General features: G+C 47.0%; 4 protein-coding genes across 4 annotated transcripts, besides 1 other annotated feature; 1 reads left to right on the top strand and 3 right to left on the bottom strand.

Moving 5' to 3' along the window:
• Nucleotides 1-112: 112 nt before the first annotated feature.
• TSTA_084150 (uncharacterized protein) lies at nt 113-3,528 on the bottom strand (the record flags this gene model as incomplete). The annotated part of the gene is made up of 10 exons (XM_002478102.1): nt 113-227; nt 354-526; nt 550-810; nt 1,216-2,032; nt 2,058-2,325; nt 2,364-2,555; nt 2,713-2,781; nt 3,114-3,289; nt 3,347-3,422; nt 3,498-3,528. 10 exons carry the CDS (start codon nt 3,526-3,528, stop codon nt 113-115), a joined length of 2,178 nt encoding a protein of 725 aa, XP_002478147.1.
• Nucleotides 3,529-3,678: 150 nt separating this feature from the next.
• Nucleotides 3,679-7,510, top strand: TSTA_084140 (5'-methylthioadenosine phosphorylase (Meu1), putative; the record flags this gene model as incomplete). Its single annotated transcript, XM_002478101.1, has 11 exons — nt 3,679-4,045; nt 4,096-4,205; nt 4,271-4,876; nt 4,950-5,270; nt 5,325-5,397; nt 5,465-5,643; nt 5,694-5,878; nt 6,201-6,359; nt 6,429-6,501; nt 6,562-7,066; nt 7,119-7,510. The coding sequence occupies 11 exons, from the start codon at nt 3,679-3,681 to the stop codon at nt 7,508-7,510; spliced, it is 2,970 nt and encodes a 989-aa protein (XP_002478146.1).
• Nucleotides 7,511-7,569: 59 nt separating this feature from the next.
• Nucleotides 7,570-7,598: a microsatellite.
• A 1,797-nt stretch (nt 7,599-9,395) lies between these two features.
• On the bottom strand, nt 9,396-10,511 carry TSTA_084130 (uncharacterized protein; the record flags this gene model as incomplete). The annotated part of the gene is made up of 2 exons (XM_002478100.1): nt 9,396-9,567; nt 9,619-10,511. The coding sequence occupies 2 exons, from the start codon at nt 10,509-10,511 to the stop codon at nt 9,396-9,398; spliced, it is 1,065 nt and encodes a 354-aa protein (XP_002478145.1).
• Nucleotides 10,512-11,260: 749 nt separating this feature from the next.
• Nucleotides 11,261-12,175, bottom strand: TSTA_084120 (uncharacterized protein; the record flags this gene model as incomplete). The annotated part of the gene is made up of 3 exons (XM_002478099.1): nt 11,261-11,868; nt 11,911-12,062; nt 12,102-12,175. 3 exons carry the CDS (start codon nt 12,173-12,175, stop codon nt 11,261-11,263), a joined length of 834 nt encoding a protein of 277 aa, XP_002478144.1.
• Between the last annotated feature and the right edge of the window lie 2,063 nt (nt 12,176-14,238).

Here is a 14,238-nt window from a genome sequence, read left to right as displayed (position 1 = left end):
AGACACGTCTGCTAATTTTGGCTGGTGCTCACGATGGTGGCAGAAGACGGTGTTTCGATCGTAGTTCGACGTCAGTCAGCCGTCTGGTGGATATGTGGAAGTCATCCCTCCATCAAAAAAAGGTGCGGTTACCATCACGAGAAGGGAACCTGGTGTGAATGATATTCAAGGCCCATAATATGTGAGGATCACGTAGACGATGAGGGATGCCGATGGAATTTGAGTTCCTACAGTGTTGTGCAACGAAGACAATCAGCCGCCTTGTACTGTGAGTCTGGGAGAAAGGGCATATCAAGACTTCCTAACGAGGGCTCCTCTCTCCCAAGAGACAGGTATCAGTTAGGAAGCAATACATAGAGAATTCCTTGCTTCCATCTCTCAAGAGTTTATCATAGATCCGGTGACTAGGCGATAATAGATGACTTAGGCACACATTCGTACGAATAGCTTCAATTCTTTCTATAGAAAAAATCAAAAACGAGCTTTCTTCAGTAACTTTGACAGCGCAGATCATGAGCTTTTCGATCTGGCTTGGATGAGCTCTACTACTTCAACAGCTTTGCTCAGTGAGGTTCCATCTTTCGTACGAGCAAGAATCTCATCGATAATAAGCTTTCTTCTTCCAAACATAACACGTTCCTTGGGCTCAGATCTCCATGATGTCCCATACTCACTCTCAAGAGATTGAACAGATGGGTGGCCATTCAAGCCAACAAACCATTCTTCCCAGAGCTCTCGTACGGTGGTTATCGTACGAGAGAGCTGATATGAAGGCATCTCTGTTGACTGAACTAAAGATGCTGACTGGGCCTGTTCCGGGATCGTGTTAGAGATCTCTGGCTGAATCCCCTCAACTGAAGTTGACTGTATAGAATCTTCCACTAGAGCTGGCTGCTCTGAACTTGATTCAGAGCCATTGGCTCGTACGGTAAAGGATATTCAGCCAGAGATAAGGTCATTTAACTGGCCAGAGAGCATCCGAAGAGAGTTCTGCAATTCTTGATGATTTGAGCTCAAATTCTGCAGTATATTATTTTCGACGCTTGAGATCTGGTCAACTATAATCGGCAGGGTTTGCCGAAGCTGTATCTCGCACGGTGTTGAGGATGTACAAACAGATTGTATGAGCTGTTGAGAAAACTGCTTATAATCTGACCTCTGGAAAAGAGGATGACTCCATAGTGAATGGGAGGGAATCTCTAATTAAAGAAATACCGAATCTTGAAGGATGACCGTACGGAACTGTTGAAGGAGTTTCAAGAATCCTTGAGCTGCCAGATCTTCTTGGTCATACTTTTGGCTTCCCTCTTGTATCAGAGGCGGTGGAGAAGGTAGTTCCAGTGCTAAATCTATATTCTGTACAGAGGAGTCATGTATTCGGAACCAAGTTAGCCATGTATCGACCCATGGCCAGAGGGCTCGTACGAGGCTTTCCGGGGGCGATACTGTAGCTCTAGGGAGATAGTAATTCCCTTGATCTGTAGGGTTGAAGCCAGCCAACCTATGAAGAAAAGGCCGAGGCAATTCAGAAAGATAGCGGTTGCTCATACTATCTTGATTCCAATGGCTTGCTCTTCGTATCGAATTCTCATCTACACCACTCAATTCAGCAAGGCGAGCTCCCCCTGATCGTCCGGAATGAGACTTTTTGTTGATCGACAACCCAACACCTTTGAACACCCTACTGGTCCAATCCAGCTGAATCTCATAAGATAGGGGCTTGGTGACCTTGGAGCCTTTAAAAAAGTGCCAATCGTACCACTGTTGCCGTTGATAGAATTGGGGAATTGGCTCCTGCATGATCTCCCACCGATAGAATAGATAGAATGCTGCTTGACCAATCGTACAGAGCAAAGGCTCTCTGTGTCGCATAACACCCATATACTCAATCCGTCCGAACTGGTTGATTTTACCATGGAATTTCATCATAATCATGGGCCAACAAGGAGTTGGCCTTTCCTCTATCCGAATAGTGAATAGATCTGGGAATTGAAGCCCCCGTCTATCTTGTCCTCGCAGAAGCATGTTATGACTGAATAGGAAATCAACAGCCGTACGAAGATAGGATAGCGAGACCGGATCGGATGGTGAAGGACAACTTCAGGAACAACAACATCTTTCCCTCTGTAATAAGCTCACCGTCCTGAAATCCCTGCTTTTGACACCAGGTTCTCCATTCTTTCTGTGGCCTTCCGTACGCCTGGCTGGTTGCTTTGGGCCGGCCTTGTTGGAAGTTATGTGCTAGTTTCCGGCTATGCAAATCTACCCGCGCCTGGAGCTCAAGCTGTCGATTCTGCTCCTGAACGATATCACCGGCAATCGGGGCTTCGGAATCCATTATTTTCAATACTTAGCTGCCGTACGAGTCATGCTGCAAGTCTGCTCATATCCCAGTGCGGCCGGATCCTGTCGGCCGCAGAATGACATCAAACCCCTAAGATCTAAAATACTGTCCGCCTTCCTGACCGCTTCCCTACGAGTTATAGCGCCATATCGTCCGGTAATGGATCCGGAGGATGAAAGTGGATTTTTCTGTAACTCGTCTGATAACTCACCTATTAATAATCTGGTGCAAGGTAACTAAGTTATTATTAAGGGTCAGATCGGAATCTGAGAACATATAACCGGGTTACAGGGGGTTTCGGGTTCGTAACACGGCTTGCAACCTGACCCTTGGTAAACTGCAGTTGAATGTCGGTACACATTAATTACCGTCCTTCACCGCCTGGTACCCGTTATCACCTGATGCCCAATTCTGCTTCAAAACACGAAAAATCGCGTCTATTTCAAAGCGCGATAGATCAACCAATATGGATAAATACGCGCTCGCACTTGAAGCTCTACATTCCTTAAAGCCAGAAGAAAAGCGCAATGTTTCTTTGATTGCAAGAACATATGATGTTGAGCATACAACCTGATTCAATGATGAGATAAACAATTCTTTCTTAGTCCTGGTTCTGTAGGACTCCCAATCCGACCGAACACTATTAAGGTTTTACACTCTAGCTCTCTTAGATATTTCTTGAGACCTTAAATGTTTATTACCTAGGAGCGATTGGATTATAATTACCAACTCATAGAGCTATCATTAATCCCAATTAGATTACTCGTACTTTCACTTTTAGACAGTCTTTGAGATGTAAATGGGGAAATCGCCACTCTGAAGTTTCGCCCATATGATGCACTAAGCAGTATATGAGTCACTCCATAATAGGAGATTTTGAGAGCACCGTCATCCCTAAGTTTCCCAATTCGTACCGAGCATCCAAATGCTGGCTTCTTCGTACATCTTCACGGAGACAGACACAAAGCCCAAGTGAAGTTAGGGCTCGGCAGCTCAGCTGACAGGATGATCTTCATTGGTTCGGGTGCTCGGCCGAGGTGAGGAATTGAGCAGGGGTTGGACCTTCGGCGAAGTCCAACTAACTTTCACTAAGCACATAGGTTCCGGTACTGGTATTCAGTGACTTGCTTGTCTTGGATTAGCATATATCTACCTTTCACTTCTTTGGATGCATCGCTGAGCATGTCGAAGCGAAGCCAGTATATCGAATTACAGACTATATGATCTGCTGGCCCCGGATTTCCCAAACTAAGTGGGTTTATATAGCCTTTCGTCTTCTTTTCTTCAGAACTACTACACGAATTATCCATCAACCTTGTTCGGTGACTAAAATTATGTCTGTAATCAGTTCTCGTGATGCGCCCTTCGGCCAAATCTGTCGAGTGGTCTTAGGCCCTCACTTATTCCGATATCCAGATGAGAAAGAAGGGTTTCAATATCAGTCGCCCAAGCCAGTAGCTGGAGCACCGTCTACACAGGAATCAGAAAGTAAAACACTGACGCCAGAGGAGAGGAGGAGCGAGGTAACAGATAGCGATGGCAACGTGGAAAAGGCTGAGCCAACTCCTGCGCCAGCAATATCGCAGTCAGGGTACGAGTCGGTTAGTTGGTACAGCGACAATGATCTCGAGAATCCACAGATGTGGTTGTTGGCAAAGAAGACGGTAACCTTTTTCCAGATCTGTCTTCTTACATTCTCAGGTCAGTTTTGAGCCCAGGTTTATTGGTTCTGTCAGCTCATCAGTTAACAGTGTACTCGGGATCTGCCATCATCACCCCAGCCGAGCCGGATTATGTTGAGATATTTGGTGTTTCAACTCAGGTGTCTTCTCTAGTGTTGTCGATGTATGTTTTAGGATATGTAAGTTCCTAGTGGGGCTCTAACAACATAGACATGGAAGGGAGAACTCACAAGCGGGTTAATAGGGGGTTGGACCGTTAATCTTTAGTCCAATGTCAGAAGTCCCTCGACTTGGACGGAATATCCCTTACTTCGTATCCTTCTCCCTTTTTATTATCATCACCGCTATCGCTTCTCGAGTTTCGAACTTTCCTGGCCTTGTCATACTACGCTTCCTGCAAGGTTTCCTCGGCGGTCCTGTCCTCGCGACTGGAGGTGCATCCGGTGCAGACATACTATCATTCCCAAAGATCCCATATGGTCTTACATTCTGGGGGTGCGCCACATTGGCCGGAGCAGCTCTCGGGCCACTTTTGGCTGGGTTTTCCGTGCCACTAAGCTCCTGGAGATGGTCCATGTATGAACTCCTCATTCTATGCGGCTTCACTTGGATTCTTTTATTCTTTTTCCTACCGGAAACAAATGCAGATTTTATTCTCTTGTATCGAGCCCGGCGTCTGCGAAAATTAACTGGTAATGAAAACCTGAGATCGGAGTCGGAGATCAAGCAAGGCAACATCCACCTCCTGGCGCTTCTAGGTAATTATTTGACTACACCATTCATGGTCACTCTGAGGGATCCGTCGGTTGCTTTTATCAATCTCTACACAGGTCTGATTTATGGTATATTTGTGAGTTCCTCTCTGAATTACTACAGGCAATACAGGACATTCCGCAGTGAACTAACCAACAATGACTGCATAGTACTCTTATTTTGAGTCTTTCCCGATTGTTTATACTCAAATTCATGGCTACTCTATAGGCATAATGGGGGTCATCTTCCTCAGCGTCATTGTTGCTTGCTTCTTCGGAGCTGGTACCTATCTCGCTCTAGTCAAATTTCACTACGAGCCGTATACTATGAAGTTTGGAATTGGTTCTCCAGAGCATAGACTTCTACCTGGTGTCATTGCTGGGCTTATAGCTCCTTGTGGAATTCTTATCTTCGCATGGACATCACGGGAATGGATAAGCTGGGTTGGGCCTACCGTTGGCATTGTTCTTTACATGTCATGCGTGTTTGTGGTCAGTTTTATATTATTATTTTACTTTTGGTTCATCCTACTAAGCCACTGCTAGCTTACGATGTGTATTTTCATCTACCTACTGATGAGTTACCCTCGGTATGCCGCGAGTCTGTTCGCTGCTAATTGTAAGTGGAACTACTGGGCCTGGTGATTGCTTTTAATGAGAAGGTCGTCTAACAAAAATTGAAATAGCGTTCCTTCACAGCGCATTGGCTTGTGGTGCTATTCACTTTTCACAACCCCTTTTCAATAATCTCGGCGTTGCAAAGGGATGCACAGTCCTCGCTGGATTAACGTTTGCTTGCCTCTTTGGTATTTTGGTGCTATGGAAGTGTGGGGACAAACTGAGAGCAAGAAGTACATTTGCCCAGGTTTACTAAATGTTTAGCTGTAGAGGGTTTTGGAAATGGGGTTCCCCTAGCTAGCTTTCCTCCTTTCTGCATGCTTAGTTATCAGGTCGTACAGCTACCCAATGGGATATTGGATTGAGCACCTTCACAAGCTCCGTGCCGGCTACGTCCTACAGTTAGGGCTTTGCGCTCCTTTGCCGCATGAAAGCTCCCCTCGACTTGGCACGTTGGTTGAAATATTCCCGTTATCCTCTCTGTATGTAGTTTACTATATTGTGGAGTTCTCCAGTGTATTCCTACTTAGCTCTAGGTGTTGGATGTCTATGTATGGCTCCAATTGGCAATTCCCCTCGTTAGCACTAGTTACTCTAGTACTTTTCTCCATGCTTAGTTATCTAGTTGACAAGACACCTATCAATTGGATTCCTGATTCCTGAGATTCTTATTATTAAGCATACAGTCCAGAGGCAACTACGAGGAGTCCCATGCATCGCCAGTTCTCTTGTCGATAGGATTTAGTTAGTGGGTCTCTACATAGTACAACGGAAACCATTCAATCTTATAATGATACATATGAGATCACAAGCAAGTACGCATACTAGGGTTAGGGCTATTATCTTATCGGCGATTGCGCCATCCCACGATAAGACGGGTCAGGCACCGATAAGAAAGAAAAAAAGAAGGTACCCCGCCAGCCCACCAATGACAGCCAAACGACAACTCTGGGATGATTGCACGTGCTGAATCTTCTTACAAATCCTATGCGCTTCTCCCCTTTGTGCCTGACTCCATCGGTTTCCACAAAGTCCATATACCGAACCATTGAATCACCGAAGCAGAGGGCAAGAAGGATGGCTGCTCTTCCCAGCGAATACAAGGGTACGTACTTCACGGTTCACTACTTCCCTCAGTACTAATCTGAGTTTGATGGTAGACAAGGTCCGCATCGCGGTTATTGGGGGTACCGGGCTCCAAGACCTCCCCGGCTTCACCAAGGTTGCCTCCCTCGATATTGAGACACCCTGGGGAAAGCCTTCCTCCCCTATCACAATCCTGCACCACCAATGCAGCGTCTCCGGCAAGGATGTCCCCGTCGCATTCCTCAGTCGTCACGGCACACACCACCAAATTGCGCCTCATGAGGTACCCAACCGAGCCAATATCGCTGCTTTGAGAAGCATCGGTGTCAGAACAGTCATCGCATTCTCGGCTGTCGGCAGTTTACAAGAAGCTATTAAGCCGAGAGATTTCGTCGTGCCGGATCAGATTATTGACCGTACCAAGGGCGTCCGACCATTTACTTTCTTCGAAAGCGGAGTTGTAGCCCATGTGCCATTTGGTGATCCATTTGATGAGAATGTAGCCAAGATTGTGCGGGAGTGTGGACACAGTCTTGAGGGCGATGGTGTTATATTACACGACCGTGGAACATTAGTCTGCATGGGTACGTTTTTCAGTCTAAACTATTAGACCCTTTTGACTAACAGAAATTACAGAGGGCCCTCAGTTCTCCACTCGCGCTGAAAGCAACATGTATCGCTCCTTCGGCGGTTCCGTCATCAACATGTCCGCTCTCCCCGAAGCCAAACTGCTCGCGAAGCGAACTTGCATATCAAATGATTTGCATGTCGACGACTACGACTGTTGGCACGAGGCTACTGCCGACGTTACCGTTGAGATGGTAATGGGTAACATGAAGGCTAATGCAGTTAATGCCCGACGATTTGTCGGCGCCGTGCTTGATGCGTTGGCTCTTGACTCTCATGCTGATACCGTCAATGCTAAACATCTTGAAGGAGGAGTTAAGTTTGGCATTAGTACCCCGCAGACTGCCTGGAGTGAGGATGCGAAGAAGAAGATGGATTTTTTGTTTCCTGGCTACTTTTAGTGATGCCGACTTGTGCATAAGACTCTCTACTAGGTACATTTACAACACGGTCCGTGAAAATATATATATATATATATATATATATATACCTTCATCATGACTTCTGGGTATAATGCGCTGAGTAAGCTGCCGGTGCTGGGTTGTAAAAACGCATGTTTGTAAGTGATATAGTAGAGTAAAAGCTCTCCGTTGATGGCGCAAAGCCATTCTATATAGGTAAACTTTGAATGAACTTGTTCGAATCCGCGCGAGGCTCGACCACATAATAGAATAGACACTAATCCATTTTAATCTTAGTTTGTACTTAGGTGCCTATACGTGTAACATATTTCCTTGCTGAGTTGGGCAGATCCTAGCTACTACTCCGTACGAGGGATTTTTCGAGACGGGATCCAAGCTGCCTGAGATCTGGAGGAAAACCTTTTCGGAGTATTACTCAGCTCTAGGAGCTAAGCTGGTGATGGCGGACGCGATGGTGGAGGAGCCGGCGACAACAACGCGTTCAGGACGCATTATAACACCCTCAACGAGGGCCCGAGAGGCCATGGGCAGCACCGATAACACCAGCACCGTTAAAACATCTAAATCAATAACTCAAACAGAACTGACAGCGGTAAAGAAGGCAGCTAGCCTCATCGATAAGAAATAAAGCACTAAAGATGGAAGCAAAGACATGCTTAAAACGATATGCCAATACCTAGAAAGCACCTATCAAGAGGTCAAAGAGCTAAAAGATGTCCTTATTAAACAAGAGAAAATAATCAAGGAATAATTAGCAATGATCTAGGAGCAGAGTAGTACAATTAAAGACCTACAGACCCAGCTGGAGGCAGTCCAAAGCTAGTCTATAGAAGAATGCAAGCAACTCTGAGAACAGCTAGAGACTATAGCGAATACTCCAATTAACGCAGCTCTCATACAGACCAAATCACAGCTGCCATTTGCAGATATGATTAGCAGCCAATCTAGTCACCAGCAGGATACACATCTAGGCCCTCTAGCGCCTCCTACAGTGGCTAATATACTATTCTGCACAATCGACATGTCTCGTGTTGAAGAAGAAGATAAAGCTAAAGCCCAGATAGCTAATATTAGATAATAGATTGAAAACGAGATACAAGGAAGTAAAGAAACAAAGAATTGGCGCTATGTAGCAATGATCAAAGACCTAAAAAAAATGCAGACCAAGTCAAAGTGATTTATAGGCATGAACATAAGATCCAGCAGGTTAAAGAAGCTGCCTAAAAGATTAATATACTAGGAATAAGAGTCTTATGAGACCAGTTATACCTAGTCAAAATCGACAATACTAACCGGACAGCAGTCCTGGATGCAGATAGGAACATCCTACTAGGGGAAGTCGAGGCCTTGGGAAAAGAGAATAATGTCAACATTGCTAAGACCTCCTAGTTCAGTAAGAAGGACTCCAACAAAGCATATAGATCTATAGTGGTATATATCACAAAAGGGACCGATGCCAAATAGTTAATAGATAGTAACTACTTCGATATAGCAGGAGAATCTACGTACACTCAAATTTTTAAATAACGGATGGGAGTCACTGGGATGATCTCGGGTTGTGTAGACTTCTACTTAGTGCAAAGTGGTGACCGCTGTTACGACATTGCTACTAGCCAAGGGATCACCCTTGCCCAGTTCTACTCGTATAATCCGGCTGTGGGGGATAGCTGTAGCAGCTTGTGGCCGGGTTATTATGTTTGTATGGGTATATAATATATACATCTATATGGAATAGTACCGTGAGTCAGTAATGATATATTCTCGCTCTACTACCCTGTACTATTGCCTAGATTTTCCAGAGTCATTTCTAGGTCACTACATACGCCGAGCTGGTGGCGGCCAAATGCCGCCCGGCTTTCCCTAGTTATTCCGAGAGTATCGCGCCGCCTGGTGCAGCATCGTCAGCTCTGACGTATACCGATATGGCCATCGTTTCGCGTCGCCCGAGAGATCGCGCTGAACCAGCCGGGCAAATAGCGTCGGTGCGATATGCTTGATGTCCACCTTGAGCGGGCGTATTTCTTCCCCAATTTTCCCTATCTCTGTCGCCTTCTCTATATCTAGTCCTGGTCCAAGGCTAGGCTAACCAGAGGTATGGTTTAATCGAGCGTAGACCCTCCTCATCCATATACAGGAAACAATCCGATCGCAGGCCGACAGGGAACTCGTGATTCGCAATCATGGTCTGGAATTTGCTCCGCAGTGCACTCAACTTGACTGTATTATCATCATTAGAATCTAGAGCTGGAAACTCCACCCAATATAGAGTGAACCTTGCAATGGCCTTGTCATCCATGGACATCGGGTGATAATGTAATCCATTGCAAACTGCTTTTTCAACAGAACTTTTATACTCCGCTGTCCGTTCAGGGTCGTAAAACACCACCAGGCCAGAGATAGAAGGAGAGCCATCTGTAGAGGTAGAATGAATAACCCGCTCCTGCCATGGCACCGGCATCGCAAAGAGAATATTCCGAACATCATCGTCATTCAGGCTCTCGATTGCCGCGCCCTGTGCAATCCGCCATCGCCGCTGAACCTCCTGCGCCGTCTCTCGCGCGACTTTCATTTCTTCAGTCACAGCGGCGGCGGCAGCTCTATGTGACAGATCGCGATCTGCCTCGCTAAGTCGAGCCCGTTCAGACAGGAGACGCCCGGGTTGCCCAGGCACCACCCCCGCTGTTAGAAGATGGGCTTCGCTATAGGTGAGGATGAGATTTTCATCATCACTGCCATTGTCGTTGTTGGCTATGGCTATGGCTTTGGCAACCCGTTCGATTATGCTCAGCCCACATGCTTGTCTACAGAGGGCGTCTTCTTCCTCTGCGGGTGGGCGATGAGTGATCCTTCTTCGTTGTACGTCTGTTAGGGATGCGGGCTCTGTGATGGCGCGGTTGTACAGAGCACGTGTCTCCTCGTCTAGGGAGAGGGGTCGAGTGTCTCTTCTAATTGTGACAGCTCCATCAAACAGGGAAATCATGGTGTATAAAGGAATGAATAATAAATAAATAGATCAATATATAAGTGCGCTGATGATGAAAACAGGAATAACTAGTTTAGAAGCAATTTCTCTGCATTAGATCGAAGCGGGTATTATGGTATGGAAAACCAGCCTGCTTAATACTAGGTTAAAATTGAAAACCGTTTAACAGATGGCTGAGGATGAATAGTGTACAAAAATAGAAGCGAGAGCTGATTCTTCTGTTCTAAGCTGTTCCCGAAGACGAAAACTCAGCTCTGTCTCCTTCAAGTAGATACTTGGTTATGGCCATCTGCTGTGCACAGAATATATGAAAAATATTAAGCTCCAGGCTTAACTTTACGAATATCCTTATCCTCAGTGCACAGCCTCTATCAAATCTTGTTTGGATTGCCTTCCTAATTTGGTAGAATTATAGCTTCACTTGCTTGGAGATAGAAATATTTTCTCTCTTTAGTGCGGACAACTGGAAGAAGAAACATTCGATTATGGAGTATATATGTGTTAGGTAATTCAAGAATGCATCCGACTATGGGCTGCGAGGTTACTCGGCATCCAAACAGAAGGATCCAGAGGCTTTATGATATGAAACCTTCCGAGCTGTGTTTGTTTTGTACCTAATATTTACTATGGTAGGGAGATGTCTGGCGTTTTCCATGAACGTTCATGTATGGCGTCTACTTATATGGCTCCAATCTACCAATATGATTTGATTGGGCACCTCCACAATCTACACATCTTTCAAATTGTTAGACCAATACACCTGAATCGACCCTGCCGTCCTCCCAGGAAACTGTTCCGTAAACGGCTTCACCACATCCGGCCATGGCAACTTTTCTACTCTCCTCAGCTGAACCAAAAAGTCGATTTCCTTCGACTCCGAAGGAAATCGACTCCCATGGCATACCTTTCCGACTTTTCACCAAGGACGGGGCACTTTTGGAAGCCGTCGGAACAAGTTTTCGTGCTTGACGGCGCCCAGTCCCTTTGGTCCGGGCTTTGTTCAATGAGGGCTCCAGAGTGGTTGGAAATCCGGACATGCACTGTAAAAGCGCACCCTCGAACAGCCAAGAAAGAAATTCCATACGGTCGTCCACAGGCGCTGTCAAGAAATGAGAATAAAGCGCAGGAAGGACGGGCGGGTTCACATTCTCGCTTGGCGTGGTGCGAGTGCAAACTCTGTTGGATAGCTGTCCTGAATCGTACTCCGGCGCGGTCTGTCTCTTATTAAATGATAGCTCTTGGCTACTGTCACCACAAATGGGTTGCACCGCGCCGGTGCCCGTTTCTACTTCGGTTATATGAGCATCTGAAAGATGAGTCTGTTGATCAGGAGGATCGTACGAGGGAGCAGCCCCTGATATGGTTCTCTGTCATCCAGGGTGAGGATCGGGAGTACTTGCAAAGCGGTCCCGTGTAGAGTCCGATTCTTGTGATAGCTCATCGGGGAATACAGAACCGCTAACACCACTATCTTGCCAGTCGTATGCCAATGCGCATGGAGTCTCGTCATCGAGAATTGCCGGGTCGATTGGAAGAATTGTTTCCGGTCTGGTGGGATATGTATTATACAGGAATATAATCAGTTACGCAGTGCGGCGTGATTTCATTATTTGAGTAGTCATCGAGAACTGAGAGCCAGCTGGTGGAAGGATCAGTGTCATGCTGATCGGGATGGGGTGGTGACCGAGGCGGAGATGGAGACTGCTCTTCTTGTGGTCCCAGTGTAATAGGCGTCGGCTCCGACACCGGTGTGATGTGAGATCCCGCAGAGGCACTGGAAAGTTCCTCAGGAGACTCTGCATAACGATTGTGAGAGAGTCTGGAAAAAGACTGTGGCAGGCGTGGGTGTGTGCATATCTCCGCTGGTGGACGGGCCGGAGGTGGGTGAACAAGGGCTTGGACACGGGTATGGGAACGTGTCTTGGCAAATGAAATCTGTGCATTTAGAGAGGGTGGACAAGCAGAAGTCGGGGAAAGGGGGAATTCAGTGATGGATGTTGGGGTTGGGAATCGCGAGTCAGGCTTTTGATGGTGCAAAGATGGGGCTTTTCTGTTATGTGATCTCTCATAGGGCCGGAAATTATCCACGTGAAATCGAGAGTTGGCCATGTTCAGGGTCAGAATCTTGAGCCTTGTGTTCAATGAGTAGGAACTGAGGATGGTTGCGAATGCGAGTGTCAATGGCCTTTTTATGTCGAGAGAAGAGAGAACTGAGAAGACCAGACTCAGACCTTGGTTCCGATCTTCTAGCCTAAGACAGCTCACGCACCGATTTCCAAAACCACCCACCGCCCCCCGTGCATATAATTTGATGAAGTCGTGACCCAACAGCCCCTGTCGAATTTCCCATTCTCCCAATAAGATGGCTCAGCGACCGAACGTAACCTGGATCATGCCTTCTGAATGAGTCTATATGGCCCTTACAGAGTGTTCGAGACTCGAATCCAACACCGCCATTGTCTGGTCTCATTACCACTGTGGATCAAAATGAAAGTCGTCGCCCCATTGACGCTAGCGCTGCAGCGGTTTGTGATGCGACGATGGTAAACGCTCAATTTCTGGCAATATAGGACCCTAAATTGGAAAGACTGGCTGGCGTAAGCTTCAGCCCCGCGCGATGCATTTTTGCCATTGGCTGCTACGTCGAGAGCATTGTCGTTGAAAGGAAGGAAACCCCGTTATCAGCTGAAAATCGACTCTTGTTAACGTTACAAGGTCACAAGATGCGGAAAGCGCGGCCCCTGTAAGTTGGGCGAAGGGTTGCTGTTGTTGCGTATTGTCAGACGCATTGTTTTTCGAAGTAGGATCAGCACAACGCTCTCCAGTGCAGTGTTGCAACAACATATCTGTACACGTCTTTCCTCGTTCTCTCCGTCTTGCGTTCTCTCTTTTTCCTTTTTTCCTGACTCATTCGGCTCGCGAATTCAGTCTGGGGTCCTGGCGAGGCTGAAGTGATCCTAGGCAGCGGCATTGTTCAGCAGACAAGAGCAGCGATCACATCGCTCTCGTTCTTGCTCCACCAGGAGCAGGGATACGGCGGTTGTTGACAGTCTCAAAATTCAGACTTGACAAATATGGTTGAACCAGAGTCCAATCATCTGCGCTGGCCAGGTTGGGTGGCAGCGATTCTAGAGGAGCTAAGACATTGCTGACGTGGCTGGCGCGAGGTCCATGCAACGCTGTGCCGTTCAGCCGCGGGTGTGACTGAGAAAGAAATTGAGAAAAACGAAGAGAGAAAGGAGAGGACGAGGTAAAGCCGTTCGAGGGACGCACGCACCTGGGTTTATATAGACACCGCGCACGGCTCTCGGGCCCGCTATTCCAGAACGGGACGGGCTGGCACCGCTAGGCCCGGTCGGGTAACCTCACGACCACAAGCGGCAGGCGGTGGGCAGCGGCAGAGGAACGGGTGGCCAGGAGCGGTTCTCGGCGCCCCGCTTGCCGTCGTGTAGAATACTTTATATCTTTTTTATTTTAATATGGCTTACACTTCTTCATACGAGGGAATTCCCTGTGCTGAGGAATACCCGCGCCACAGAGGGCAGAAGCTCAAATTTGTACAGCAAACGATATTTTCTCCAGCTTATTTCTCACTTTCCAATGCGGATTAGAGGGTAAGAGTTCAGCCGTTTACCGAGCTCGACGAGCTTTATAAAGTGATGCCAATAAAATGGGGTAAACCGCCCTTTGGGGGTGGTTCGGTTCCGAGCGCTTTTTTGTTGTC

Source organism: Talaromyces stipitatus, genomic scaffold (assembly GCF_000003125.1).
Source record: "Talaromyces stipitatus ATCC 10500 scf_1105507295527 genomic scaffold, whole genome shotgun sequence".
In the NCBI taxonomy this organism is placed as follows: Eukaryota; Fungi; Ascomycota; class Eurotiomycetes; order Eurotiales; family Trichocomaceae; genus Talaromyces; species Talaromyces stipitatus.
The sequence above is the reverse complement of the archived record's forward strand: the minus strand, read 5'-3'. Positions and strand labels throughout refer to the sequence as shown.